The 26966-nt window shown below is 37.9% G+C and overlaps 2 protein-coding genes across 3 annotated transcripts in view; one reads left to right on the top strand and one right to left on the bottom strand.

Moving 5' to 3' along the window:
* The window catches only part of HSPH1 (heat shock protein family H (Hsp110) member 1), a 29043-nt gene extending 15616 nt beyond the window's left edge, over nt 1–13427 (bottom strand). Inside the window, exons 1-8 of one of the 2 annotated variants that reach the window (XM_044668279.1) lie at nt 12957–13427; nt 9954–10011; nt 7416–7556; nt 6160–6282; nt 5015–5114; nt 2591–2724; nt 1407–1651; nt 272–500 (exon numbers count right to left, since the gene is read on the bottom strand). In XM_044668279.1, coding sequence (XP_044524214.1) covers nt 272–500; nt 1407–1651; nt 2591–2724; nt 5015–5114; nt 6160–6282; nt 7416–7556; nt 9954–10011; nt 12957–13063 — 1137 coding nt within the window. In that variant the 5' untranslated portion in view covers nt 13064–13427. The remainder of the gene's footprint in view (nt 1–271; nt 501–1406; nt 1652–2590; nt 2725–5014; nt 5115–6159; nt 6283–7415; nt 7557–9953; nt 10012–12956) is intronic. The other variant, XM_044668278.1, reaches the window with a different exon arrangement.
* A 235-nt stretch (nt 13428–13662) lies between these two features.
* LOC123238854 lies at nt 13663–22683 on the top strand. The gene is made up of 2 exons (XM_044666100.1): nt 13663–13739; nt 21300–22683. The coding sequence occupies exon 2, from the start codon at nt 21668–21670 to the stop codon at nt 22640–22642; it is 975 nt and encodes a 324-aa protein (XP_044522035.1). The 5' UTR covers nt 13663–13739; nt 21300–21667; the 3' UTR covers nt 22643–22683.
* The last annotated feature ends 4283 nt before the right edge of the window (nt 22684–26966 follow it).

Here is a 26966-nt window from a genome sequence, read left to right as displayed (position 1 = left end):
AACCACCACCACAACAACCCTGCTCTTAGAGACACTGGGGAGGCCAGGTACATGTTAGTGGAAATACTAAGGACATGATAAGGACACAAGGTCCTCTCACAGTTCTGGAGAACTGAAGTTACACCAAGGAATTTTTGAAAGAAACCCTAGGTCAGACTAGGTCAAATGACAATTTCAAAGCCCTGGCCTCTACTACCTCCTAGTTGTTTCTTTCCGTACCCCAGGTGTGGTGCTGGTGCTAAGCTATGGAACTGTCTATAATAGTACCTACCTGCAGGGCACAACCTCTGGCTACGGCTTCATCTGCATTTAGTGTGGTGCTAATGTCTTTCCCAAAGAATTTGGCAATCTTTTCTTTCACTGCAGGAATTCTTGTTGTGCCTCCAACAATCTCGACAGCACTCACATCTTCTACTTGGAGTTGGGTTTGTTCCATTAATGATTTAAGGGGCGTGTCTATCTTTTGCAGGAGATCAGCACATAACTCTTCAAACTGAGATCTGGCCAACAAAGGAAAATTTTGAAAAAGAAAAACAAAAGGCATATTTTAACTAGTTTCAGAACTAGTTTCAGAACTAGTTTCAGACCAGGCAGTCACGAAAAGTGCTTTCTAAACTTAGGGTATTTTTTAGCATGTAGCCTGACATGCAAGGAATTCAAGCAATCAATAATCAACAAACATTTACTAAGTACCTAGGTACTAGGAGTGAGGATATCAAGACAAAAAACAAACAGTCCTTGCTCAGATCAGAATTTACATGAACAAATTTCAGTATAAATGATAGAAAAACAAGGGAGTTAAATACAAGAAGTTGGGATCAGGGAAAATCAGAGGTTTAATGTATAAGGAGGTGCTTTTGAGTCCAGCCTGAAGGAAGAAAGGATCTCTATGAGATGAGGAAGGAGCTAAAAATCCAGACATAGGTGCAGAAAGCTGCGGAAGCACAGAGCCAGGTAATAAGATTGACAACCTGGGCTATATCATGGAGGGAGAGAGGGGAGCAATATAAAGCTGCAAACAGACAAAAGGAGCTTCTATTTGTTTCTAAAGGTAACAGAAAAGTACAATGGAAGATGGAATTCAGGAGGGAACAAGACTTGAGATAGAGAGACCAATTAGTAGGCTATTTTTGAATTAGTGAGAAAGGAATGAATGCAAGGAATGACAACACACTCTTCAGGGCTTAATAAATCAGCCCATCTCTCAAACTTTTGAGTGGCCAATAAATATAACTCCAAAAACAAAAGTAAAAAAATTTCACTTGGACCAAATATATTTACAAGAAAGTATAGTACTTTTCAAACTTGCTTAACCTTTTCATCATATTTTTAACTTCAGTTCTATGAAAATAACTTGTGGACTATGTCCTGATTCTTCTGACAAGAATTTCTTATCAACAGCTCACCTGTTCATCTTCCCAGAGATATCTATGTCATTCATAAAGCACTCAATGTTCAGTGGGAGGTCCATGCTATTAGAGCTCATCAGCTTTTTCAGTTTCTCACATTCTTGATAGAGGCGTAGGAGTGCTCGAATTTTAGATTTCGCATCTAATTTGTATTTAGCTTTAATTTCTGCACAGAAGTGCTCCACCAGTTTTTCATCAAAATTTCTTCCTCCCAAGAAAGGATCAAAAGCTGTTCCTAAGACCTTATTAAAAAAAAAATCCCCCATAATTAGTTTAGAGTTAAATTTGCAACCAACATCCCCTCTTCCTATAATGTAAGATACCCTTCTAACACTTAAAGTTATCTATAGGTCAAGGTGACAACTTACATCACTGCAATAAAATATTGAAATCAGTCATGATGAAAGAAAATACTTCTATAAAGTTTACTTCAATTAACTACTTAGAATGAGTAAATGTTTCTTTTTAAAGATTTGCTGAAAAGATAAAACATGTGAAGAACATTAGTTTCAATTTCTTAGACCAATAAAATCTCAGGTGGATAAAGTATGAATCTTTTCCATTATGTTTCCAACTTAGCTTCTGATCTACAATCTCTAGTGACAGAAAACACATTAGTTCCCAAAAAGCTTTTAGGAATAAACAGAACTGAAATCAGCCAATCTGTAACTTCTACTTTGTGGCCACAGTTCTTGTCCTACAGGGCCAAAAACTAGCCTTAACCATTCTCTATAACACCCCAAATACCTGAGGCTTACCCCCCACCCCAAGTAGGCTATCTTAAATCAATGTTCACAATCTTTTCCCATGCAGCCTTCCTCTAAATTCATGGTAGCCAGTCAAAACTTTCCTGAAATATAGTTGTTCAGAATTGAACACATTACTTTAGGTGCATACTGACCTTATTTGCAGAGGGTCATGGGATAATGTGAAAAGATAACAGGAAAATTCTTTTCATATGAATAGCTTTCTAGCCCCATTTCTTTCATCATATGCTCATGTCATTAATCTTTTTCTTTCACTCTCCAGAATCTGAACCCAGAATCTCTGGATCCAACTGAAGTAAGTGAAATATTAATATGCTTAAGATCAAATATTCATTACAAAATCTGACTCTTTAGTTTCACTGATTAAATTGCTTTCACTTGAACCTGTGACTTAGTTTGAGAATATGCAAGTACCTTTAGTTTACCCTTATTGAAAGCACAGGCAGACACTTGGAAAGCCGAGTGTCCCATATCAACAAAGACCACAATCCGTGGGTTTTCTTCTAGGCCTGGAAGATCTTGCTTATAAATTCCATAATTCAAAGCAACTACAAAAAACAAGTGGACAAAAGAATTGAAACATGTTATGTACAACAATGGGATTCTTAAAGAGAATGACATGCAGAAATATTACAGAACAATAAGCTGACATAACTAAATGGAGAACATGTCCTTTTATATAGTATAATGGTCGCTGTTATCTTTAGTTTCATTCTCCTTTGAAAATATTCCATTAGAGCCACACATTGAGAATGGGAAAACTTTGAGGAAATAATAAGTTCAGAGTGGATATGGGAAAAAAACTGGAAAGATAAAGAGATTCAAATGTCAGTAGAAAATTCCCATAGGCAAGATTCCACACCCTTAGACTTCTCTATCATTCTCCCCAAAAGTTCATCAGGAACCTCTCTAAGTGACCACCACCCAGTTCCAAATTTACTGTGTTGTTTTCAAAGAATGTCTTTTTTTTTTTTTTGTATTTGTATTCTTGGAGCTTTGAATAGTGCCTAGTCCTTAGGAAAGGCTTAATCAATGTTTACTGACTAATTACACTAAGTGGAGCTATTAGTATTTGAATAGGGGACTAGATGCTACCGGGATGTATATATTAGATTAGTTTGACATCTGCAAGCAGAAAAGTGCACATGTGAGCTGGGAGCAGAAAATCTGTTGAGGAGTCCTAATACACTAGGGAAGAAGTAATAAAGACCTGGATCCAGAATTTTTGAGAAGGAAAGACTAGAAATCAGTTAATTTTTCAGTTGAACATTTAAGTACTGACTATGTGCTAGCACTGTGCTATGCCCTAGAGATATAAAACAAGGCAAAAGACAGTCCTGATTGGAATTATAAGGGAGGGAGAATAGCATCAGAAGTCAAGGGAAGAAATATAAAAAAGGAGGGGGTATAATAAGTAAAGCACTGTAATAATAAAAATTATAATAATAAATAACTGTATAGAAATGAAAAGAAGTTAGAGACTAAAAAAAAAGTCCATTTTGATTTGGTAAATTGGTCATGAGTGATCTTTGAAAGAGCAGTTTCAGGAGAATAGCTGGTAAGAAAACCAGAACATAAAAATAATTATAAAATAACTAATGAAGGAATAGAATATAGATTACTCTTTGATAGAAAGTAGATGACTTTTTCTAGAAAGTTTAACAGTAGAAAGAAGACATTTAGCTATAGTTCACAGGGGGAAATAGGATCAAGGTTAGGCTTAAGGGGAGGTTTATGTTAAGTTTGCAAAAGGTAGTATGTGGGCCTTGGGGTTCTTCAAGATCTTTATGAATTGTCCATAAGGTCAAAAGCATTTTCAAAGTAAATACTAAGACATTATTTTCTTTTCCAACTAAGTATCTCTGGTGAGACTATTTTCTTGATACTTCAAATAATAAATTAGAGTAGACTAAATACATAAGCAAATAAGAATCTAGTTGTCTTCTAAGTCAGACATTAAAGAAATTTGCAAAAATATAAAAGAACTGCCACCCTTTTTAACTTTTTTTTGTTCTGGAAAAATATTTTTCTAGGCCACAAGTTTGGGGTTTCTAGATTTCATGTCAACACCATAGACTCCAAACTTGTAGCCTAGAAAGATGTGATGAATCTCAAGTTTTAGGACTAGTTGTAAGTTGGAGACCCCAAAGCTTGTACTTATTCTCTGTTACCCCTTTCCTTAATTAAAGAGCAGTTTTTCTGACTATTTAATAGTTCTGTGTTTATTTCCCAGTCAACAGGATCTTTAATTTTTAAGACTTTAAATGGAGTTTTTGAGATCATACAGTTTGAGGATCACTGTTCTAGAATTATCTATCTGCTTAAGATCTAGAGGATAAGTTAACACCCACATGTTATCAAATAACTACCAAGTTTAGAGTGAAAGATATGGTATTCTTTAATTATAAAAATAAACAATATAATAGACATGACCTTGATGTGAGGATGAATTTAATCCAAGAGCAGAAAAATCCTAAAAGTTTTTCTGAAAAAAATATCGAGTATGTTATAAACTCTAGGTGATAAACCATTGCCTGAAACTTTCAGCTTTTTGTATGCTGATCTGATGTGCACTTTAAGAAGCTATTTTTCTGATCTTATCATTAAGCTGTGATTTTCATTGCCTAATGAGCAAACTCCCTCTACCAGTATAGGTAAGGCACCTGCACTATAACTCAGAATTGACTTTTAACATCCCCCCAAAGGCTATAAATAACTTCTAAAAGAGTAGCATACTAACATATAATTTTGTTTTAGTTTTAGGGTTCTTACCCACACCTCTGGCAATCATACTTTAGACTTCCTTCTAATACTTTGCTGTAAAACTTTCTTTCTTACCTGCTGTCATATCATTCATTAGTCTTAAGCAATTTAAGCCAACAATTTGAGCAGCATCCAATACAGATCTCCTTTCAGCATCTGTGAAGAATGATGGGACCTAAGAACAAGAATGAATTGAAGAATTATTTCCTTTTTTCAAACTTACAAAGTATTCTCAAGCTAAGTTTGTTTTCACAACCATCCTATTAAATAAAGTAACTATTTTGTCTCTGAAGAAATAATAGTGAAGTTAGGGTCTAGTCCCCTGCTACCAGAGAGGCTGAGACTGCTGGACTGATTATGCTTGGGAGTTCTGAACTACAGTAGGGATTAGTTGATTAGATATATCTAATTCTGCCAGGAATCTGGTGGGTCTTTGGTAGCAAGGGGTCACCAATCGCCTAAATAGGAACAAAATGGTCAAGACTACATAAAAAGAGCAGGGCAAAGCTTCCAGACTGATCAGCAGTGGGATTAGGCCCTTGGGTGAACTTCCATCTTGGGCAAGAGGAAGATCCAGTCTCAAATTTTATAAAAAGTCAAGTTATTGACTAACATTCTTGCAGTTAAAAAAATCTTGGTCTATTCCTCATAATTTACTTAGCCACAATTATACCTTTTCCCAAATAAAAATGAAAAAAAAAAAAAAAAAAAAGTGGGGGGGAGGGGTAGAGGTGTAATGAGGAAGAAGTAACTGTCCCCAATAGATTACCATTTTATCTGCAAAGTGATGCCAGAATTAGATGACATAATAATCAACCAACAGGTAATTTGCAAAAAGGACCCTTATTTTTGTATCACTAAAGCAGTTACAAAATGTTCATTTATATATGCGAAATTCAGCCTATTAATTCAAAATACTGACACAAGGCCAATGACACTTTCCACCTGTCTAAATATTAAGAATGTCCTGGTTTGTAAATGTCTATAAGTTCTATTGATTTTTCAAAGGCAATGCCACAGCGACAGGCCTATCACAAGATAAAGATTTCTAACTATGCCCAGCCATTAAATTTTACTTTCTGATTTTATAAGATTAATAGTCTCCAGCAAACTTATGGGGAGGAAAAAAAAAATAGTAGTCCAATACATTGTGTTAGAAGACGTAAAGAAATCTAAATTTATCACCTGCACTTTATTAATACTATAATACAACTACTTACTGAAATAACACAGTCTGTTACTGGTTTTTTGAGGTTGTTCTCAGCAGTTTCCTTTAATTTGGTTAGCAACATTGCAGTTATTTGTTCTACACTAAAGTAATGTTCTTCATCCATGTACATTACCTATTAGGAAGGAAGCAAAAAAGCCCATTTAATTTACTTTCCAGTATTGGTACCCTAGTTTTCCTTTCCTTGAAGGTTATTTATAGCCACAATTCACAAAATATAAATTAAGATACAAAGCACATTTCCAATGGAAGAAAAGTCTACATCCATTTTTTCCTTCAAAGAACTAAAAACCATTGTCCAGAAAATGTTTCTATTACAAATCAAAGGTTAATTTGTGGGACTGTTTCCTGTAGTTGTAAACAATATTAATTATCCTTAGAAATTATTTTGTAGAATTACAACTGCTACATATATCAAGAGAAGTTCAATTCAACCAACAACATTTATTATATACAATTCGGAAGGCAAAGTTATTAAATCTGATTAAGTTGCCTTCTAGTGCTTTTCCGCAGTTGAAATACAAAACTAAGTTTGTAAAACTGAATTTCAAGCCACTATATAGTGTCTTAAGTATCTTCAAACTCTCTTTTTTAAAAACCTCACCTTCCGTCTTAGAATCAATACTGAATATTGATTCTAAGGCAAAGAGTGGTAAGGGCTAGGCAATGGGGGTTAAGTGAATTACCCATGGTCACACAGGCCACATTTGAACCTAGAACCTCTTGTCTCTATGCCTGGCTCTCAATCCACTGAGCCACCCAGCTTCCTCCATCTTCAAACTCTTAAAGATTCTAGAAATTCAAAACATACCTAAATTCTTGCCTCAACTGAAAAATGCTTGTGATCTGAATCAGAGGTCTACTTTCCTTAAACATTTAATCATAACTTTCTATAAAATTGTATCACTTTGATATTTCCAATTTCTCTTAACATAGTTAATTTTTCAACCCCACCTTTCTCCAAAAGGTTGAGGTACTTTTCAAAGCTTCTTCCATGTAACAGTAGTCACAAGTAATTAAGTTTCCATTACTAGCTGTATATGAAATCTGTTATTTGATAATTTTCAGATTAATAATAAATGAAAAATATGTGAGGCTAGAGCTACAAATCTACAGTAAATTGGATATTAATCTGAATGTTTTTTAAAAACAAAAAAAAAAACAGCTCCTATGATCAGTTTTTAATTATGTTTTTATTGTGAAAAATTTCTTTACCGGCTTAAAAAAATTAAGATGTAGTTACATTACCTTTATTCCAACACCTCCATTTTTCATAGGAACCAAGTCAAAACTCAAATTTTCTTTTTCTTTTTGAACAAAAGGGTCATTAAATGCTCGGCCATGAAATCTCTTGAAGTTAGATACTGTGTTGTTTGCATGAGTGATTTGCTAAAGGGGGGAAAAAAGTTTAAGGTGTTTATTCTTTTCCTTAACCACTGAGAACAATACCATACAGTAGCAGTTAGAGAAAATCTGTTGATAGCACATCCACCTAGATCCCCCTAAGAGTTAACTTGTTCATGGTGTTGACAATGGTCATTCTTTCAATTAAAAAACAAAACAAAAAACCCCACAGAATGGCTAAATCTCTTTTTTGTCACCAGTTTTCTTTCTGACAAGAAAGACAAAAAGAGCCACAGGAACAACTGACTCCTTGCTGCATTAAAGCTACTAAGGCATTGAATCCTAAAGGTACTAACAATGCTTAGAATGAACTTTTCAGAATGACCATGACTCTTAAGTGTTCTGAATAAAACCCCCAAGGAATGACCTTTATCATTTCATTTGATTTAAAGACCCATTTCATCTGTGTCCCAAATATAAATGCATGAACAATGGTTTAAAAAATTTTAGAACTATGACAGTTAAGACAAAGGTCAAGAAATAGGGTTACTTAAGATGTTTTAATCCTGCTCTAATATTTACTTGTACAGGTTAAATAATTTATGAAGGCTAATCTGAGCCTCCAACTGAAGTCCTTGAAAACTGCCAACAGGGCTCAAGCTTTGGCCAGTCCTACCAAGCTGGAAAGGCTACAAATAAAGGTCCAGTAAATGGGCAGCACATCTGCTGCTCAAAGACCAACTTGGCTAAATTCAGAGGCTCATTATCGGGCCAGCTACAGGGTGATTTGTCATTTTAGTAATGTAGGGATAGAGTGTTGTGCAAAGTGCACTGAATTTAGAGCCAGATATGACTAAGTTGTAATCCCAGAAGCTGAAGTCATAATTTGTGTCACAATGTACTTGGGTATTCTTTGTAAAATAAAGTGGTTGGATTAGATTAAATCTATGGTCCTTAATAGCTCAAAATCTATGACATACCTATTTATAGAAGAGCTGCAACCTGTACATAATCAAAAATCTTTCACGCAGAACATTAATTTTTTATGTAATAGATATGTACTTCTCAATTACTTAACCCAGTGATGGGCAAACTATGGCCCGCAGGCCAGATTTGGAGGGGTGGTGGTGGCCCTGAAATGTTCTATTATTCCTAATCTGCTGAATACAATGAGGATACAATACAATAAAACTTCGAAAAAGTTGCCTCAGAAACAGACTGACAGATGAGCATTTCCTTTCCTTTGGTCCCCTCTTTAAAAAGTTTGCCCATCACTAACTTAACCACATTAATAGGAAAAGAGGAATTGACAATTCAGAATCAGAATTAGATTTTGACTATGGTATGGTACTATCAGAGCTTGCAGCCTTACCAAAAATTCTGGCACTTAGATGTTAATTGTAAAATAATTGTTTTAGTTCATAAAGTTTTTTCATTTAAAAATATAAAACAAAATAGTTATTTTAATAATGTCTTTATGGGATATGTCAATGGAAATACTCTCATATAAGTGATTGAGAAGTCATTATCTTGAAAAATCTCCTCAAATGCAAATTGTTACAAAGACTGCATTAATTTAATTTAAACCCTGACAGCTTTTAATATAATTATCTCAAAAAAATTGCTGTCTCCTTGAGTTAAGTCTTTTGGGATTCTAAATCAAAGTAATTTGTTTTAAGTAGGTGATTTTTGTATTTAGTCTTCCCCCTCCCCCCTAATTTATTTTTATCATTCAGAGCACTGGAGTGAACATTCGGATGTGAAGTCATTATCTTTCCCTTTCTATTTAGAGGTGACTGTATTATAAGTTTCAAGCTTCAAAACATCTGTTCTCAAACTAACAGTTACATGTGAAATATTCCTAAGTAATGGACAAAAATTACTATTTAAATACTCTCTCTATAATTTTGCTGACCCACCACTATTTTCTCTACTACTAAAATGGGAGGAGGTGCTAAGACAATTTGCTGAGTCATTCTCTTCTCCATTTTATGTGCTGTAGACCACCAAGGGCTGGAGTATTAGTATTTAATCTTGGAAGTTTAAGACACATAAAGCTCAATAGTCTCCTTGGCATCCCTGCCCTGGATACTGGTATTGGAAACTTCTATGCCCTATGTGGTAAAAGTTTCACTTGTTATGTCAAGGACTGGAAACCAATCAAACTTATTTGGGACCCTGCCCAGATTCTTCTAATAAAACCCATAAACTCTGTCTGCGTTGACCAAGATGTTTCAGGTATCAAAATAAGTGTGTAGACTGCACAAAGTCACATTTGACTTCCTGATCTCCCTGCTTTGACTTATTTTAGGCTTTGTGATAAAAAAGGACCAATAAAGGCCTTACTGTTTTCAGCATTCAGTGGAATATATTACATAGACATGTAAAGACAATCTTGGCTTAGTCAATTCAGATGAACATTTTCTTCCCCACAGGACATACTTGATTTTTAGCGGCAACTCCAATTGTTCTGTTTTTTGATCCAAACGATATGACTGATCTAAAGAAGAAATATAAGCCACATTTAAAACAATATAATACATTAGTTAGCAATTTGTGAGGCACTGGAGATAATCATCTAACTGTAAATTTAGGCTCCAATTGACACTCCACAACTTAGTAACTTCACAGAGAAAAGGATCAGGCCATGCTTGCCAGCCTATTATGATAATGCCTCTACACAGTAGGTATCGGAGTAGAAGTTAGTATTTGGTTAGGGAAAAGAAAAGAGGAATTCTCACAATTATGTGCTGTATAAGGGTAACTCTGAGTTCTGAGAACACAAATCAGTTAATTCTTAAAGGTAGAGGGGTACTGAATATCATTCAGATGCAATATCAAACATCATTTGTACCATGGTAAATATCCCTAGGTGATAAAAAAAAAAAAGCCCCCCCCATTAAAATATTTTCCTCTAAAATTTTGCTAACCCAGAACTCTTTTCTTTTTCTCCTTCTGAAAAGAAAATATGAGGAGTGAAGGCTAGGACAATATGCCTAGTCATTTCCTTCTCCATTTCATGTGCCATCATTCATGACCATCAGAGGTTGGAGTATTAAGTCTTTAATCTAGGGCTTACAGGAACAATCCTTATTAGTTTCACTCTTTATCACCTCTATCATATCTTTCATTTTTTTCTCATGGCATTTATGTATTCAAAAGGACCAGCAAAATTTTTAGCCCCAAATACCAGCAGTGGAGCAAAAGTGGTATCTGAGCACCAATTGAACTAACATACCTGGATGAAAAGAAAAAGGGAAGAAGAAAGGAAAAAGGGAAGAAAAAAAGAACAAGGAAAGAATAAGATAATGTTAAGGAAGGTGGTAAAATACTAATAGCAAAATGTCAAACTTATCATAGCTCTGTATTTGTGACATATATACCAACAGTACCCTGCATCAATGAAAAAACCATACACAGTAAAGACCAAAAAAGGAACATGTTCCATTAAGTCTACACAAGTCAAATTGGGGGTGGGGTGGGGGGAGGGGATTGAGTCCTAAGTGTTTTAAGGGTAGAGAAAGGCAAAGAGTAAGTAAAAGCTGGAAGGAAAGAGACTAGAAAAACACTTGGTGGTGAAGGACCTTAGAGTAGTCTAAGCAGAATGGCAGAGTTTCTTGTCTTGGGTACAAGCCTGAGCTAGATAATGTATATGGTATCTCGATTCTAAGATTCTATCATTTTAGGCCTAAAGTTTAAAAAAAAAAAGCACTTTCACAAAAGACTAAGATTACATGTATTTGTTCATTTTACTTTTTTAAAAAAGAGGGAGGAAGGGGACATCTAATGCAAATAGCTAAACATGCATTTTCTGACTTTCATTAAGACAAACATCCCAAGATTTTCCATTACTTGAATTTAAGGACATTTAAAACAATGTTTTATTTGTAGCAACTTGGAATTTTTTGTCCCTACTCCAATGTAAAAAAAAAAATATATTTGAAGGGAGAAAAGATGTGCATGTGTGTTTTGGAAAGAAAAGAGTATTTTTCTGATGCCAGACTGACCCTAGTGGTGAAAGCTCCAGGGTTTCCCTTTTTTTCTACATCAATTAGAAAAGTGCCTTTACCAAGGAATAATAAACAAGTATCTCCAAACTTTGTGGTTAGAAAGACTCGCCCCATCATAGCTTTCTAGTTTTGTATTTACCTACACAAAATGGTGGTCATACCTGAGGGAAAATAAGAAGGGCTGCTTTTCGGCCATGGTTACTTCTGGCCCTGACCATTTTATCCCTGTGCTCTTGGGAGTCCCCACAGGACAATGTGCTAGATACGGTTTCTTTAGTTCGCCTAAGGCGGGAGCCTTTTGCTCCTCCATCACTACTAAGTGTCTTGCACCTCCCCTAAAAACCAAGCACAAAGCTTGGTACCTAGAAGTGTTTAAGATTCGCTCAATGACTAGGACAGACTCTCAGCCAAGGGCAACCACTCGGCATTGTTAGGCGGCCTGGCAAAATCCATAATAAGAAGGCGGATCCGACTTTTAAAAATGCCTCCCCATTCCCTAACTTTCCTAACCCTGGGGGCGTGCAGGGCGGTGTTACAACCTAGAAACGCAGCTGACAGCCCCCTCCCCCGCGGAAGCCGCCGCCGCCCGCCCCCTACCACACCACCACCACCTGGGCAGGCTTCCCTGAACAGTTTACGGGCGGTCACCCCTAGCAGCAGCCCAACCGGCAGGGGCGGGGGCGTCGGTGAAGGGAGGGCCCTTCCGGCGGCTGCCCGCCCACCAGCCCGCACCCCAGGGGCACCGCGGGCTCTGGAAGCTTCCAGAGCATTTCGAGCTCTCCAAGGCGGAGAAGCTAGCCTAGCAGGAGGAGGAGAAGGGGAAGGAGGAGGGGGCGGGGAAGGAGGCAATAGCTCCGCCGCGCGGCGCTAAGATCCACGCTCCGGCTGCCCGGGAGGGGGGGGAGGGGAGGATAGGCAGGCTGGAGGCGGCTCCCCGAGCACAGAAAGCAAAAGCCGGGTGAGGAGAAAGCGGGGGCCGGTGGAGACCGAAGCAGTTCCTTCCCTCCAAGCTGGCCAAGGAAACCGCGGCAAAGGCTCGGGCTTTGTCGTAGTCGGATCCCCCCAAAGTTGAAAAGACAGAAAAAGAATGAATGACTGCCGTTCTACCCCCAGCGCCACCCTCATTCCTTTCCTCGGATGGAAGGGAATCCCAGGGATGATCCCCAACCCCACCCCCCAGCGGTACCAGTACGCCCCCTCCTAAAATTCTACAAGGGAGTCACGCCCACTTCTCCAGGCCCCCAACTTCAAGACCCCAAGTACTCATAAAAGGAGATGGGGGGAGGGGGAATTCACGTGGAGAAGAGTAGAGCCCCAATCACCCGGTTTCCTCCTTCCCGGCTCTTTCTGCAGCCCCTCTCTCCCCAAAGATGCTTTCCCCCTCACCTCTTCCCTCTGCTCTAATTGCAGCCCCCTGGGGCAAGGATACACTTACGGGGTGCACCGGTCGCTAAACTCGTTGGCGATAGTCTCGATGCCCCCGGCCCTAGCCACAGCGATGTAGCAGCTCTGAGAGCCTACGTCCAGGCCCACCACTGACATGGCTGTAGCTCCTGCTGTTGCTTTTTCCTTCTGCCCGCGCGCCTCTTCTCGTAGGGTCCCGCCCGAGTGCGGCTTGCTCCTGCTGCCGCCGCCGCTGTCTTGCGCCTGCTCAGCTCGAATCGCCTCTGACAGCCCGGACTCGCAGCCGCGCCACCGGGCGGAGTGGGAGGGGGTGGTGGGAGAAAGAGAGACAAACCCCCTGCCGCTTGGCCGCTCTGCCTGCTGGTCTAGCTAGCCAGGACAGTCTCGTCTAGTGGCTCGAGCACCTGCTCTTTCCTACACTCCCAGACTAGCAGCGCGCGCACCGAACTATTGGCCTTGAGAGAAGGGAAATCCGGCCTTCCCCAGCTTTATGTAGCTCCCCGAAGAGAACTTTCCAGAATCTGCGGCATTTACTCCCGGCCACCTCCACCGGCTCCCCCCACACACACACGTGCCACTTCCGCTTCCGTCTTCTCGAGCCTTCTCGAAAGATTCTAGCCAATAGGTAGCTGTCTCTCTTCGGGCCTTACTGCCGTTGCCATGGCTGCGGAGAAGTCGCCAGTTTGCCATAGGCCTTGGACACAAAAGCCTGACCCGCCCCTTGTCACTCCTCCCCTTTCCGTTCTCCTCCCTGACAGGAAGTAAGGGAAATGGCTTCCGAGAGCTAGGGCTTCCTAGCGGCTCCTCCTCCGAGGTGAGTCGTTCGCGTTTCGGAGAATCGGTCTCACCCCAGTAATCAGACTAAGATGGAAATTGAGCGGTTTGGGCTAGGAAATGTTACGGGATTTGTAAGGTTTACAGATTCCAAAAACTAAATCCCTATCTAGACATGCCAGGAGCTTCTTAACTAGGCGTTGTTTTATCTGTAGTTTGGGCATGGGAGGGTAGTAGTCGGCGGATGGACGGATTGAGTTTGCCATAATCTACGAGGACTGGTTACACCTGACGCACATCCCAGGTGCTAACGTTCTGCCTAAAATTTTTAATTGAAGGTTGGGAAAGCGAGGTCGTAGCTTTTCCTTTTTTTTGCCGATAATTATTTTTAGCTATTTAACTCTACGGTTTTCCCCCTCTTTTTTTAGTCTAAATTCATGTCATCTAATTTTGGACTTCTACTTTTAAAAGGGTAATGTGTGAGTTTAAAAATGCGTTACCATTTTTTGTTTTTCTTCTGAAAGACGTGAATGAAGTGCACTACTGAAAAGTTTTTAAATTTTTTTTTACCCTCAATAAAAGAAAACTAATGACCATCATAGCCGAAATTGAGTTCTCAACTACCTAATGACTGACGATTTGACTACTTTCTGCATGTGTTTACTGTTTCTGAAATAAGTCCACCTTCCCTTTAGTCTGTGATGAAGAGATGGCCGTTCTGGAAGCAGCAGAGGATGAAACACTGGAACTGGAATCAGGAAGACCTGAGCTCCCATATAATCTCAGACACTTAATAGCTGCTAGACCCTGGACAAGTCATTTAACTTATGTTTGACCCAGTTTCCTTTAACTGTTAAATGAGGATACCAACCTCTTCCTCCTAGAGATGTTGTGAGGATCGAACGAGATAATGTTTTTTAATTGCTTAGCACAGTGTCTGACATAGCTGGAACTTCATAAAGGCGTGTTTCCTTCTTTCCCTCCTTTCCATCTTTTCTTTTCTCCCTTCCTTCTCTCTCTCATCCCACCTCCATTTCTCTTTGCTGAGAACAACCCTTCTCCTTGAAATATTGCTCCCAACTTCCCTGCCTGATTGTCCCATGCTCTTTCCTTAATCTCCCCATAACTTTCTTACCTTTCTACAGGCACAATCCAGCCACACTGGCTTACTTGCTTACCTATACAGGATCCTCTTTTCTGGGCTTTTATAACTCACTATCCCCTATGCTTGGTATGTTTGTTTCTCATCTGCCCCTGGCTTTCTAAATACCCTTATATCCTCTATCTTCTAATCAAACTGCCCCTCATTCATGTTGTCCTTCATCATCTCTATTTCTTTATGCCTAGAATAAAAGTCTCTTCCTTCAATGCCTAGCTCATAGATTCATGAATTTAGAGTATTTAGGACCTGTAGGAATCGGCTAATCTAAACTCCTCACTTGATGTCACCTTTAAGTTTTCCCTTACCATTTGCACTTTCTGAGAATTCAGAGTCCAACTAATTCAGTTTATCAAGTGTGACCTTGCAGTTGCTAGTGAAATAAAGTTAAGATAACAATAAAAAATTGCTACCCTCAAGGAGCTAATATTTTCATGGGGGAATTATTACACAGCAAATTTATAATATAAAATAATTGGTCTTAAGTTCTATACTAAAGTAATTTAAAAAATGATTTCCTTAAATCAATCCCCAGAATAAGCACTACTTAGTCTTCATACACTGGATAGAGCATTGAAACTACAGTCAGGAAGACCTGAGTGAAAATCCAACCTCAAACACTTACTGGTTGTATGAACCTGGGGAAATCACTTAACCTCTGTCTGCCTCAGTTCCTCCATCTGATAATATTAGGAAATAATAATAGAGCTTACCTCCTAGGGATGTTGTGAGCATTAAATGATATATTTGCAAAGTGCTTTGCAACCATAAAGCATCATATAAATGTTAGCTATTACTGTATCATTCACAAACAGGCATTATGTTATTCCCCAGAACATAATGGAAAGAAAAAATAAAACCTGTAGCTATAACAGGATCAAAATTACTAAGCAAGTTCTACCAATCTTGTAGTCTCTGGATAAGGGAGGATAATATTCTAGAATGTCTAGACTTCAGTTCTAATCAGATATCCTTCCCCTTTTATACTAGTAATCCCTGTGAAGTAGGGCTTATAAGTATTATCATCCCATTTTATTGATGAGGAAATTGAGCCTGAACTATGACTTTCCCTAGGCTACATAGGTAGTAAGTGGTAGAACCAGGATTTTGAACCCCTATCTTCTGGTTTCCCTTGCTGTTTCTACAATGTAAATATTAGAACTCACTACTTTTTCCAGTGTTCTATTGGTAGATGGAATATACTTTCCCTAGCTGTAGACAGCCTTCTTCATTCCTCTTCATCCTCATTGAGCTATATTATCTTTACTTAACTGCAAGTTTTGGAATTCTGTGGGCATGAAAGAACAACTATCCCTAGCTTCTGCTTCTAGCATTTTTAATGGATTATTTTTTTGTAATGTTTATTTTCCTCCAACCATTTACATCTATTCATTCCTTTGTGGCTATTAGCAGGTTGGCCTCTTGGATCCCCATTTATGAAAGAGAAATACTCCAGCAGTCCTACTTGTACCAGTTGAACATTCATTGAAAAGAACAATTTTTAACCTTTGTAGTCTAAAATTATTTGCTTGGGAACACAATCTTTCATTTACAGTGCCATGGGAATTAAATGGGACAAAGTAAAATAATTAAATTTATTGACTTATACTTTATAACCATTTACATCTTTTAAATATTTTTATATGTAGTATATTACAATCATTTATTTTTCACAATTTTGTATTAAGGTCACTGAATTTTGGCACACAGCTTTTAATTCTTCATGAAGTTACACATTTTTCATCACATTGGAACATAAGAATACCTTTGACAAACAATCCATTTTTCCAAGTTTATCATTTAGAGCAGTGATGGCAACCTGTGGCACAGGTGTCGAAGATGGCATGCAGAGTACTCTGCACTCAAGACACACACACATACACACACACACACACACACACACAGAGTCCATTTTCAGTGAATTGAGAGTCAGGCCCAGAGACAGGAGGTCCTGGATTCAAATCTGGCCTCAGAAACTTCCTAGCTGTGTAACCTTGGGCAAGTCATTTAACACCTATTGCCTAGCCTTTATCACTCTTTTGCCTTAGAACCAGTACCCAGTATTGATTCTAAGACGGAAGGTAAGGGTTTGAAAAAAAAAAAGAATGAAAGAAAGAAGTGGGGGGGGGTTACTTGGGGAGTTGCTTCCTTCCCCTCCTCCACTGTGCCTGAGGAAATTTTTTCACATCACTCACCCCTCTGCCCAGCAGCACAATGGGAGCACTTTCTCCCTCCCCTGTGGGAGGGCCGGGGAAAGGAGCAGGGCAAATCCAGCATGTGGGAGTGGGATATGTGGTGATGACCAGCACTCTGTCTCTAAAAGGTTCACCATCACATTGATTTAGGGCTTACAGTATGCCAGGCACCAATACTAAGTTCTGGGAATACAATGAGAGGCAAAAGACATTTCATGTCCTTGTAGAGCTCACCATCTAACTGGGACACAATAAGAAAATATGTACAAACATGCTATATTCAGGATAGGTAAATAAGAGAGAGAAGGCACTAAAATTAAGCGAACTTGGGAAAGGCTTCTCATAGAAGATGTCTAGCATTGATAATAGCACGTAGATTTTAAAGTTTATCATTCTGTAAACAGGATACGATTTCTAGGCCCCCTAGAAGCAAAAGAAAAAAAAATATCCAAAGAATATTTGTAGGTGGATGTTTTACATTCCAAAGAAGATGCCCATATGATCTAGATTTGTCTGACTTTTGACAAAGGTTTTTGGATAGGCTTGAATGAAAAAGTGAATTTTATCTGTAAAAATCACTTTTTTTCCAATCTTCAGTACTCCAAACTTTAGAGCTTATGACAAGTTGTTTGTTTGTTTTTCATTATAGCATGGGTTAATTTTTATTAAATTTTGTTGGTTTCCCATTTCTTCTAACTTTGCCTATCTTGGAGAGATCATTAATAGTCCTTTCAGCTGCCTAGTATCTCTGAAGGTATTTTGTTTCTAATGATTAATTAGACTGTTTTGCTGCTATAGTTTGCCAGTTGTTTTTTTTTTCTAATGCACTTCCTTTGCACTTTTATTGATCCTGTGTATAGCCTCAACAGCCATTGCAATATCTTTAAACCTATGGAAGTTCCTTTTTAAGAACTATAACTTGCACATTGACTTGGAGTAATATCCATTCTTTAAAACCATAATGAAGGGGCAATGAAATATATATATATAGCATTCAGTTAATAGAGAATTAACTGAAGTTGGGGAAACCAGGCTAATCTGGTTTCATCTGGTCAAGAACAGATAGTTGGAGTCAACCTAGTGTCAGTTGAAGCATACACAGTGCCATTAAAATAAATTTGAAATAAAAGGTAGTTTTGGAAGTATAGAGCTAAAAGTTTAAAAGATCGAGAACAGATTTATGCAGAAAATGATGCATGGATTGGACCTTGAATGAAGAGAGGGATTCTGAAGGGGAGTCAAGTATAATAAGGTTACAAGCTTGAGAGATTGAAAAGATAGTGCTACCTTCAACAGAAATACAGAACTTTGAAAGGGAGAGGGAAGGGGAGGAAGGTAATGAGTTCAATGTGTACATAGTGAATTTGGAATGTTTGGGGGACATCCAGCTGAAAATGTCCAATGAGTAGTTGGTAAGATGGGACTATAAAGTGGCTCAGGGGAATCTGGGACTGGACCTGTGTGTGTGGGCATGTGTGTTCCTCTATATGCAGATGTATACACATTAGTAATCTGTATGAAGATAATTGGTAAACCTATGAAAGCTGATATGGTTTCCAAAAGAGTATGGGGGAAAGAGGAAACAGCCTGGGACAGAATTTTGAGAATTACCTCCATTTAGGAGATGTGATATGGATGGTGCCTGAGGAGCAGTAAAGATAGGAGAACCATGAGTGAATAGTAAGAAAACTCGAATGCAGCTGATGAACAGGTTGAGTACTGCTGAGAAAAGATCATCAAATTTGACAATTTAGAATCTTTAGCAATTTTGGAAAGAACAATTTTAGTTCAATGATGGGGTTGAGTACCAGGATTGCAAAGAGTTGAGGAGAGGAAGGAAAGGTAGGAAGTAGAGACACCTTTTTCAAGGAGTTTGCTTGAGAAGGAGATAGTAGAGTCTAGCAAAGTTTTTTTTTTTTTTTTTTTTTTAAGATAGGAGAGACTTGGCATATTTAAAGATAGTAGGGAAGGAATTAGGTGGAAGTCAAAGATTTGAGAAGTTTGAGGGATGATTGAAGGTGCAATCTAATGGAGATTAGAAGGGCAGAATCATGTGCACTTTTGCATAATCTTGGCAAGAAGAAGGACCACATCTTTGTCAGAGGTTGGGGTGAAGGAAGAGAGAATGAAAGATGATGTCAAGGGATTTTGAGAAAAGGTGCTCATGGCAAATGGCCTCAGTTTTCTCAGAAAAATAAGAGGTAAGATGGTTACCTTAAAGGGGCATAGTAGGCTTAAGAAAGGAAAAGGTTTGGAATAACTTCTGTGGGAAAAGAGATAGAAAATTGGTTTGAAAAAAATCAAAGCACTGCCTTTTAGTGAGGGCCCAAGAGGCAAAATTATACCTAGTCAGCAGGATTATAAGACTTCCAGCTGGTGTGTTCATTTAATAGCTCGTGTAGAAACACAAACTGCAGATGATGGGGGTATTAAAGGGCTAAGATTTGGCAAGAGGTAAGTGGTGATAAGAAAAGAGGGCAAAGGTTTGGAGGAGAAGGGGAAAGGCAGTGTAGAGTGGAAATGGCTAACTACTGGCTTGAGATTGAAGAGGGAGGAAAGTGACATCAGCAGGGATGATGGCCTGGAAAAGGATGAAGGTGATGAAGGGATTAGACAAGGTTTCAGTTTCTATGCATTGGTTGTTTCAGCTAAAGTCAGGTGCAGCAGAACCAATCAGTGTGTAATTAGGTGAGGTGTGCTGTACATGAGATTGTTCAAAGGAGAGTACCTAGATCAAGCATCCTCAAATCCTTTCAAATTTTGGAGTCTAGCCTCCACATAATTTCATTCAAGACTTCCTTCCCACCCCTACCCCTGCAACAGGTACCACCGAATTACTGTTCATCTGGTTCTAGAGACATTGGAGCCTAGAATGAAAGAAAGGGAAGTGGGGCCAAAGACAGCCTCAGAGACACAAGAGATTTAATAGTATGGGAAGAAAAGGCCAGAGCAAAAAGAGACATTATACAGATTATATATATATACCATAGTTTTTTGAAGTATACACATGTATGCTTCCCTAAACTATAAATTTCTACAATCAGTCCAGAACCTGAGTGCCTACTAGAGTTAAGGGAAGTAGTATATGGTATAGTACAATATGAACTATTTTTTTATGTTCTATATAGTTAGAATTGCTAGTGCTCAAAATTCTTAAACACAAATTTCATGTCTATCCTGACCTCTTGGAACATTTGCTTGCTAAAATAAATTAAATTTTTCTGATAGCTCTTTCAGAAGTGTTATTTTATAACATTATGGATCCATTTAGTGCATTGCTTGGCATGTGGCTACATTTTCAGAGAGTAATGCAGGGTGGTAAACTTTAATAATTAAGTGGTTCTATATTATATTATTGATGTGGGTCTATATGCCATTAATTCAGCTCACAGTCCATCCATACCTAAACTTATAAGTGATTTCCTTAAAAAAAATCAGTGTTCATGGAATCTAATCCCCAGTCTTGATAGTATTTATCTGGATCTTTTCTCCTATGGATACTTCTACATTCATATTATTATTTTTATTTCTTACTCTTATTAGCAAGCACTTGCTTGTTACATTTTTTTATTGGATGATATCTTTTATGCCACTTATGTTTATTTCTGCATTTGGGAAATACTGCAAATGACCCCAACTTGTTCCCTGAAATAGGTTGTATAGAGGGAACAAAGAATAACTGTTGGACAATTGACCACCTTAATCTTCAATCAGTCAATAGCAATAAATACCTACTAGATGGATTAAGCACCTACTAAGTCCTTGAATGAGGAGGAACCAACAGCTTAGATGACAATCTGAAGTCTGTATAATGCAGAATTCCTTTAGCATAAATTCTAAAATGATTACCAGGTTGCATTTAATGCAAGCAAAAATTCAATTAATGTGATACGTGGGAGCTAGCCAAGGTTATTAAAATCTCCTATGTACCTACTCTGCTACTCTGTGCCAGACACCATACTAAGCTTTTAATCTTGAGAGGAACCAATTTTGCAACTGGACAGGTCATAGCTACTCATGTAAATATATGGCTGGTTGAATGTGTGACACATCTAGCATTCAAACTTTCCCCTGCCCTCCCTTGTATTTTAGGTTTTAAAGCCCCCTGGTGACCTTGAATGTGCCAAAGTTACTCTATCACTAGCACACAATAATAGGAAAATAATTGAAACCATAAAGATCAAAGAAACCTGGTGTTTGGGGATTTTTTACATTTAATCTTTTTCTGTTTGCTTTTATCTCATAGGAACTTCAGAGCATCAATGGTTCAGGCCATTCCTGAACAAGAAAACACTTTCAAAAACATCCCAGGGAAGTGCTCATCCAACTTTTGCTTGAAGTCCCTGAGTGAGGAGGAACCAATAGCTAGGTGACAATGAATTGCGAAGTCTGAGTAATGCAGAATTCCTTTAGTGTGAATTCTAAAATGATTAACAGGTTGCATTTAATGCAAGCAAAAATTCAATTAATGTGATGCGTGGGAGCTACCCAAGATTATTAAAATCTACTAAATCATCAGTCTGTACTTGCCTATCATTGAGTGTGGATGTGATGTGCAGTTGTAGACCACATTATTAACAGCTGTGTTAATTTTTTTAAAAAACTCTTAACAAAATGGACAAAAGGAAGAACACTTCAGATGGCAACACTGCCAACACAAAAAAAAAGAGACTTGTTATTACATTAGAACAAAAATTTGATGTAATCGAACGGCATGAACGTGGTCATAGTAACTCTAAAATAGGACGAGATATAGGAATGCCTGAATCTACAGTACGCAATATTATTAAACATGCAGGTGAAATTAAAAAAAAAGGTAAAGTTGCATCAACTTTTTGTGGTTTGCAAACAACTACAAGAAATAGAAGTATTACAATGATAGAAATGGAGCGTCTATTAGCTGTATGGATTGAAGATTGCAATCAAAAATGCATTCCTCTTACCAGAGCAGCCATTCAGACAAAAGCTTCAAGTTTATTTAAGGCAGTAAAAGAAAATGGAAATGAAATGGATAGTGAAGAAACTTTTGCTGCGAGCGTTGGTTGGTTCAATCGCTTTAAAAATAGACTTCAATTGCATAATGCTAAAATTACCAGAGAGGCAGCCAGTGCAGATAAGAACATCCCAGTGTGGAAGCACATTTTGCCACACTCTGCAAATAATAATTTTGAGGGTTTTCCTCCTCAAAAGCAGACTGTTATAGAAGAAATAACAAACTTTGAAAGAAAGCTTGGTTTTGATGAACTAGAAAATGGCGATGTCCAGGAATTGCTCATTTCACACTCAGAAGAATTGGCTGATGATGATCTTCATTTAGAACAACAACAAGTGTTTGAAGAAGCCAACAGTGATACCATAGTAGCAGATAATGTGCAAATGAAGGAATTCACTCTCAAAGAGTTTGAAGATATCTTTCAAGCTGTAGAAGTCATGAAGCAAAAAATTATGAATGCTGATCCTAATGTCAGTCGAAGCATACAAATTCGCCAAGATGTGGATAAGGCTCTCTGTACCTACCAGCATATGTATGAGAATTTAAAGAAAAACACAGTTCAGTCTACTCTGCTAAAATATATTAAACAAGAATAAAGACATTTTTGTCATATAATCATTGTAGACTCTTTAGATTCAATCATTTAAAATTTTGCTATTATTACTTTGGAATAAACTCATCAGAAATAAATTTTTCTTATTCCTTATTGTTATAGTAGGTTAATAAACAGATTAAACTTTTTTAATTACATTGCACATTTCCATTGGACTAAAACAAATGACCACATTTTACATATGATTATAACTTCAAATAGTGTGAATGTAGATGGTTCTACCTCTAAACAGGATTTCTTTATTGAGATCTAGCTATATCTCTTGAGGGTCCTGGAAAGGTCCCTAAATTGATCCTCAAAATAATCTATTGAATCAAAGGCAGAAGTAAGGAAGTTATAAAGGGCTGCTTGTGCAAAGACATCAAGATGGGTGATTGTGTGTAGAATTTTATGTAACAGGCAATAGAAGAGCTGAGCTGGAACATAGAGTTCATAAAGGGAGGTAAAGTAAGTTTGGAAAAGGAGCTTAGAGCTAAGTTTTTGAGGGTTTTAAGTGTTAGCTTGAGAAGTCTGTATTTTATTCTAGAAATAATAGTAAGATACTGAAGATTTTTGAGCAGGTACATAGACCTAAAAGGGTCTCTTGCTTAAGAATGTTCTTTTATCATCTTGTTCACCCTCCTTTAAAGTTCTGTTTTAGGTTCTCCACCTTTTCTTGGTAACTTTGTTGATTCCCATGGATTTAACTATCATTTAAATGTCATTTCTAAAGTGTGCCATCCAGAACTGAAATCAGTACTCCTGATGTGATCTGGCTACAACAAATACAGCAAGATGACCACCTCCCCAGGCCAGCCCCTCTAAATAAAAATCTTCAATTGTTTTTAGACCAACCACTATCTAGCTATGGTTCTCTTTTCTTTTCATGAAATAGATTTTTTTTTAATTAAGTGTAAGACTTTACATTATTTTTATTTGATTTTGTCATATTAGAATATGACAAATATAATAAAAATAGTATTTTTGTCCATCAAGATCTTTTTACATCCTGAGTTTTATTTGAGGTAACTCTCCTTTTAAACTTTGTGTTGTCTTTATGTTTAATAACCACCCCACTGTTGGTCATTGGTAAAAAAATGTTAAGCAGGAAAAGGGCCCAGACAGAGCTTAGAACCTTGCATTAGAGATTTCCTTCAAAGGTGATTAAGAGCCATTATAATACTATGGACTTTGAGGTCTGACAATCCATCAGTACCTACTCCATAGGTTAACTGGTAACTAGAGTCATTTAGCTGTCTTTAAGTATTGCAGGAAAAACTTCGTTGAGCTTTGCTAAAATGTAGGCAAGCTATATAGCTTTCTCTTCATTAATAAACTGTCAAAAAAGAAAGTAGTCTGACATAACCTGTTTTTGATGGAGCCATCCTGACTCTGATCATTGCTTTAATCTAGATGTAACAAGATGGTGGAATAAACAGTTCTTGGTATATCTTCCAAACCCTGCCATCTCAGCTGTCATTCTCTCTTGGAAATTCCTGCAAAGCAAGGTTATAGCCAGATACCCCCAACACCCCAACTTGAGGATTTTGAAATTGCTTACCACCAGTACACTAGATAAGAGGAAACTCCATAGCAGTGGAGAGGAGAGGGGCTAAACAATACAAGGAATTTATATAAAAGTAACTGGTCGGGGTAGCTGGGTAGCTCGGTGGATGGAGAACCAGGCCTAGAGACAGGAGGTCCTAGGTTCAAATCTGGCCTCAGACACTTCCCAGCTGTGTGACCCTGGGCAAGTCACTTGACTCCCATTGCCTAGCCCTTGCCACTCCTCTGCCTTAGAACCAATACACAGTATTGACTCCAAGATGGAAGGTGAGGGTTTAAATAAAAATAAATAAAATAAAATTAACTGGTCTCAGCATAAAAAGTGAAAGGCAAAAAGGCAGAGAAAAACTGGGTATAAGCCTAACTCAATAATAGAAAAATAAACAGATTTCTTTAAAGGAGTCGGTACCATAGAGTGGTACATGCTTGCAATCTTTGCTATTAGAGGGGCTGAGTTGCATGGATTATGTGAGTTTGGGAACTGAGAGCTGCAGTAGGGCTTTAAGCTGATTTGGTGTCTACACTAAGCCCATCACTAATATGGTAAGCCCCAGAGAGTGGAAGGCCAACATGCTACCTGAGAAGGGGGACAAAAAAAAGCAGGTTAAAGCTTCCATGCCATTGGGATTGGGCCAATTAGTGACTTTCCTATTACTAAACTTGCAGCTTGGGTGAGATAGAGACACAGGATTGGGGTGGGAATGAATCAACAAACTAAAAATATAACATTCAGGGTAAATCAGAGTGAATACTATATACTAATAGAAAGTAATCTAGAAATCCTCAAAAAAAAAAAAGGGAAAAAATTCTATTAAATAGAAATAAAGGAATAATATCAAGAACCTTCAGAATGACTTAAAAGAGAAATAAAGCAGATAAGAGAAGACTCTAGTGTAAGAGTTAGTCTTACAGAGAGAAAGAATCAAGAAAAGGTTGTGGACTGAGAACACAAGAAAGTCTAGATTGCACAATGTATTTACTAACCATGTCTTCATGATATAGCCTAAAATTAAGGTCAAACTCACTAGTCACATAGTTTGAAGATAGCACTTTTATTTCCTTTAAAATAATCCAGGCAGTTGCTGTTCAGTTCTGTAGTACCTTTCCGGATCTCCAAAGATTTGGAACAATCACACAGCAACCATTATCTTCCAGTTTTTTCAGTACTTTAAAATGTAGTTCAACTGGGCCTTGTGACCTGAACTCACCAGGAGCAGTTGATGTTCTGATAGACTCTCCCTACTTATCTTAGGTTTTATCTCCCTATTTGCTCTCTCCGCCACCCCCTCCCCCAGACTCAAATCATTCTTCTCCACAGGAAAAATAGAAGAAAATAAAAACTGAGCAGTTCTGCCTTCATTCTGTTGTCATTGTATTCCTTCTTTGATTCCTCTTTTACCCTATATAGCTTTTAATGCTTCCCCTCAGACCCAATATGATCCTTTAAAATTTTTTACTAATCTTTACCTATTTAAGGCATCTCTAAAACTACTAATTTGAAGATTTTTCTGTTATATATACATCTCTACCTCTTTCTCTATTTTCCATGATGGAGATTTATATGCTTCATTCTTTTATACCTGGCCATCTTCTTACATATTCAGACCAGGACCAGAGACCTTGTGGGCTCTGGAACATCTAAAAAGTTTATGCTATTGGGGGCAGCTGGGTAGCTCAGTGGATTGAGAGCCAAGCCTAGAGACAGGAGGTCCTAGGTTCAAATCTGGCCTCAGACACTTCCTAGCTGTGTGACCCTGGGCAAGTCACTTGACCCCCATTGCCTACCCTTACCATTCTACTGCCTCAGAGCCAATACACAGTATTGACTTCAAGACGGAAGGTAAGGGTTTAAAAAAAAAAAAAGTTTATGCTATCAAGACTGGTGAGTGCATCATATGACATATCTGATTACCCCATGTCTTTTTTCTTGCCCTTTGTCTGTTGTTCTACTCACCATTAAGACAACATTTTACCCTTCTGCTTTCTAACTAATCAGTAACTTCCCTTGCTACTGGAAAAGGTATTAAGTCCCCTGTTATGGAACTGGTGATTTCCCAAATCAAAATCTCTCCTTGGTCCCTGCTCCCCATATATTGCCTCCTCTATTAGAATGAAAGCCCCTAAGAGCAGGGATTGTCTTTTAAAAAGATATATCTCATTTATTCTTAATCAGTCAAGACCTACTTTTTGTCACACACACACACACCCCCCCGCCCGCCTTAACCATTCCCGAGAACATGAGAAAAAAAAAGTCATTGCAAACATGTATAATCAATCTAAATAAATTTCTACATTAGCTATGTAAAAAAAAATCCAACAAAAAACATTTTGTCTCATTTTGTGGAAAGTGGGTAGGATGTTTCATCATTAGCCCTCTGAAATTCTGGATGGTGATCAGATCAACAATAAGAAATCAGAACAATATTATTCCATCTCATAGATAAACCTAATTTTTTTATTCGTTTGTTAGTTTAGGAATACTTGCTATAAGGATGATTTTAGAAAATAAGTATTGTTTTATTAGTTTAAAGATAAGAAGTAGAGAAGCCGACTTGGGGAAGAATTGGAGTCTCAAATAGAGCTGAGAGAGTGTTAATTTCAACTGGTGGCAATTATAACCATTATTCTATGACAGTTTCACTCTCTGGGGAGGGGTCTTCTGGCAGTCAACAGAGCCACATGAAGCTTCTTTCTCTCTCAGGGCTGGAGAAGGTAACATCTGTGCCTCTCTCTATCTTGGTCTGAGGGAAAGACTTGAAGGA

The sequence above is a fragment of the Gracilinanus agilis genome, chromosome 3 (assembly GCF_016433145.1).
Source record: "Gracilinanus agilis isolate LMUSP501 chromosome 3, AgileGrace, whole genome shotgun sequence".
Lineage (NCBI taxonomy): Eukaryota > Metazoa > Chordata > Mammalia > Didelphimorphia > Didelphidae > Gracilinanus > Gracilinanus agilis.
This window is presented reverse-complemented; position numbering and strand designations above follow the sequence as displayed.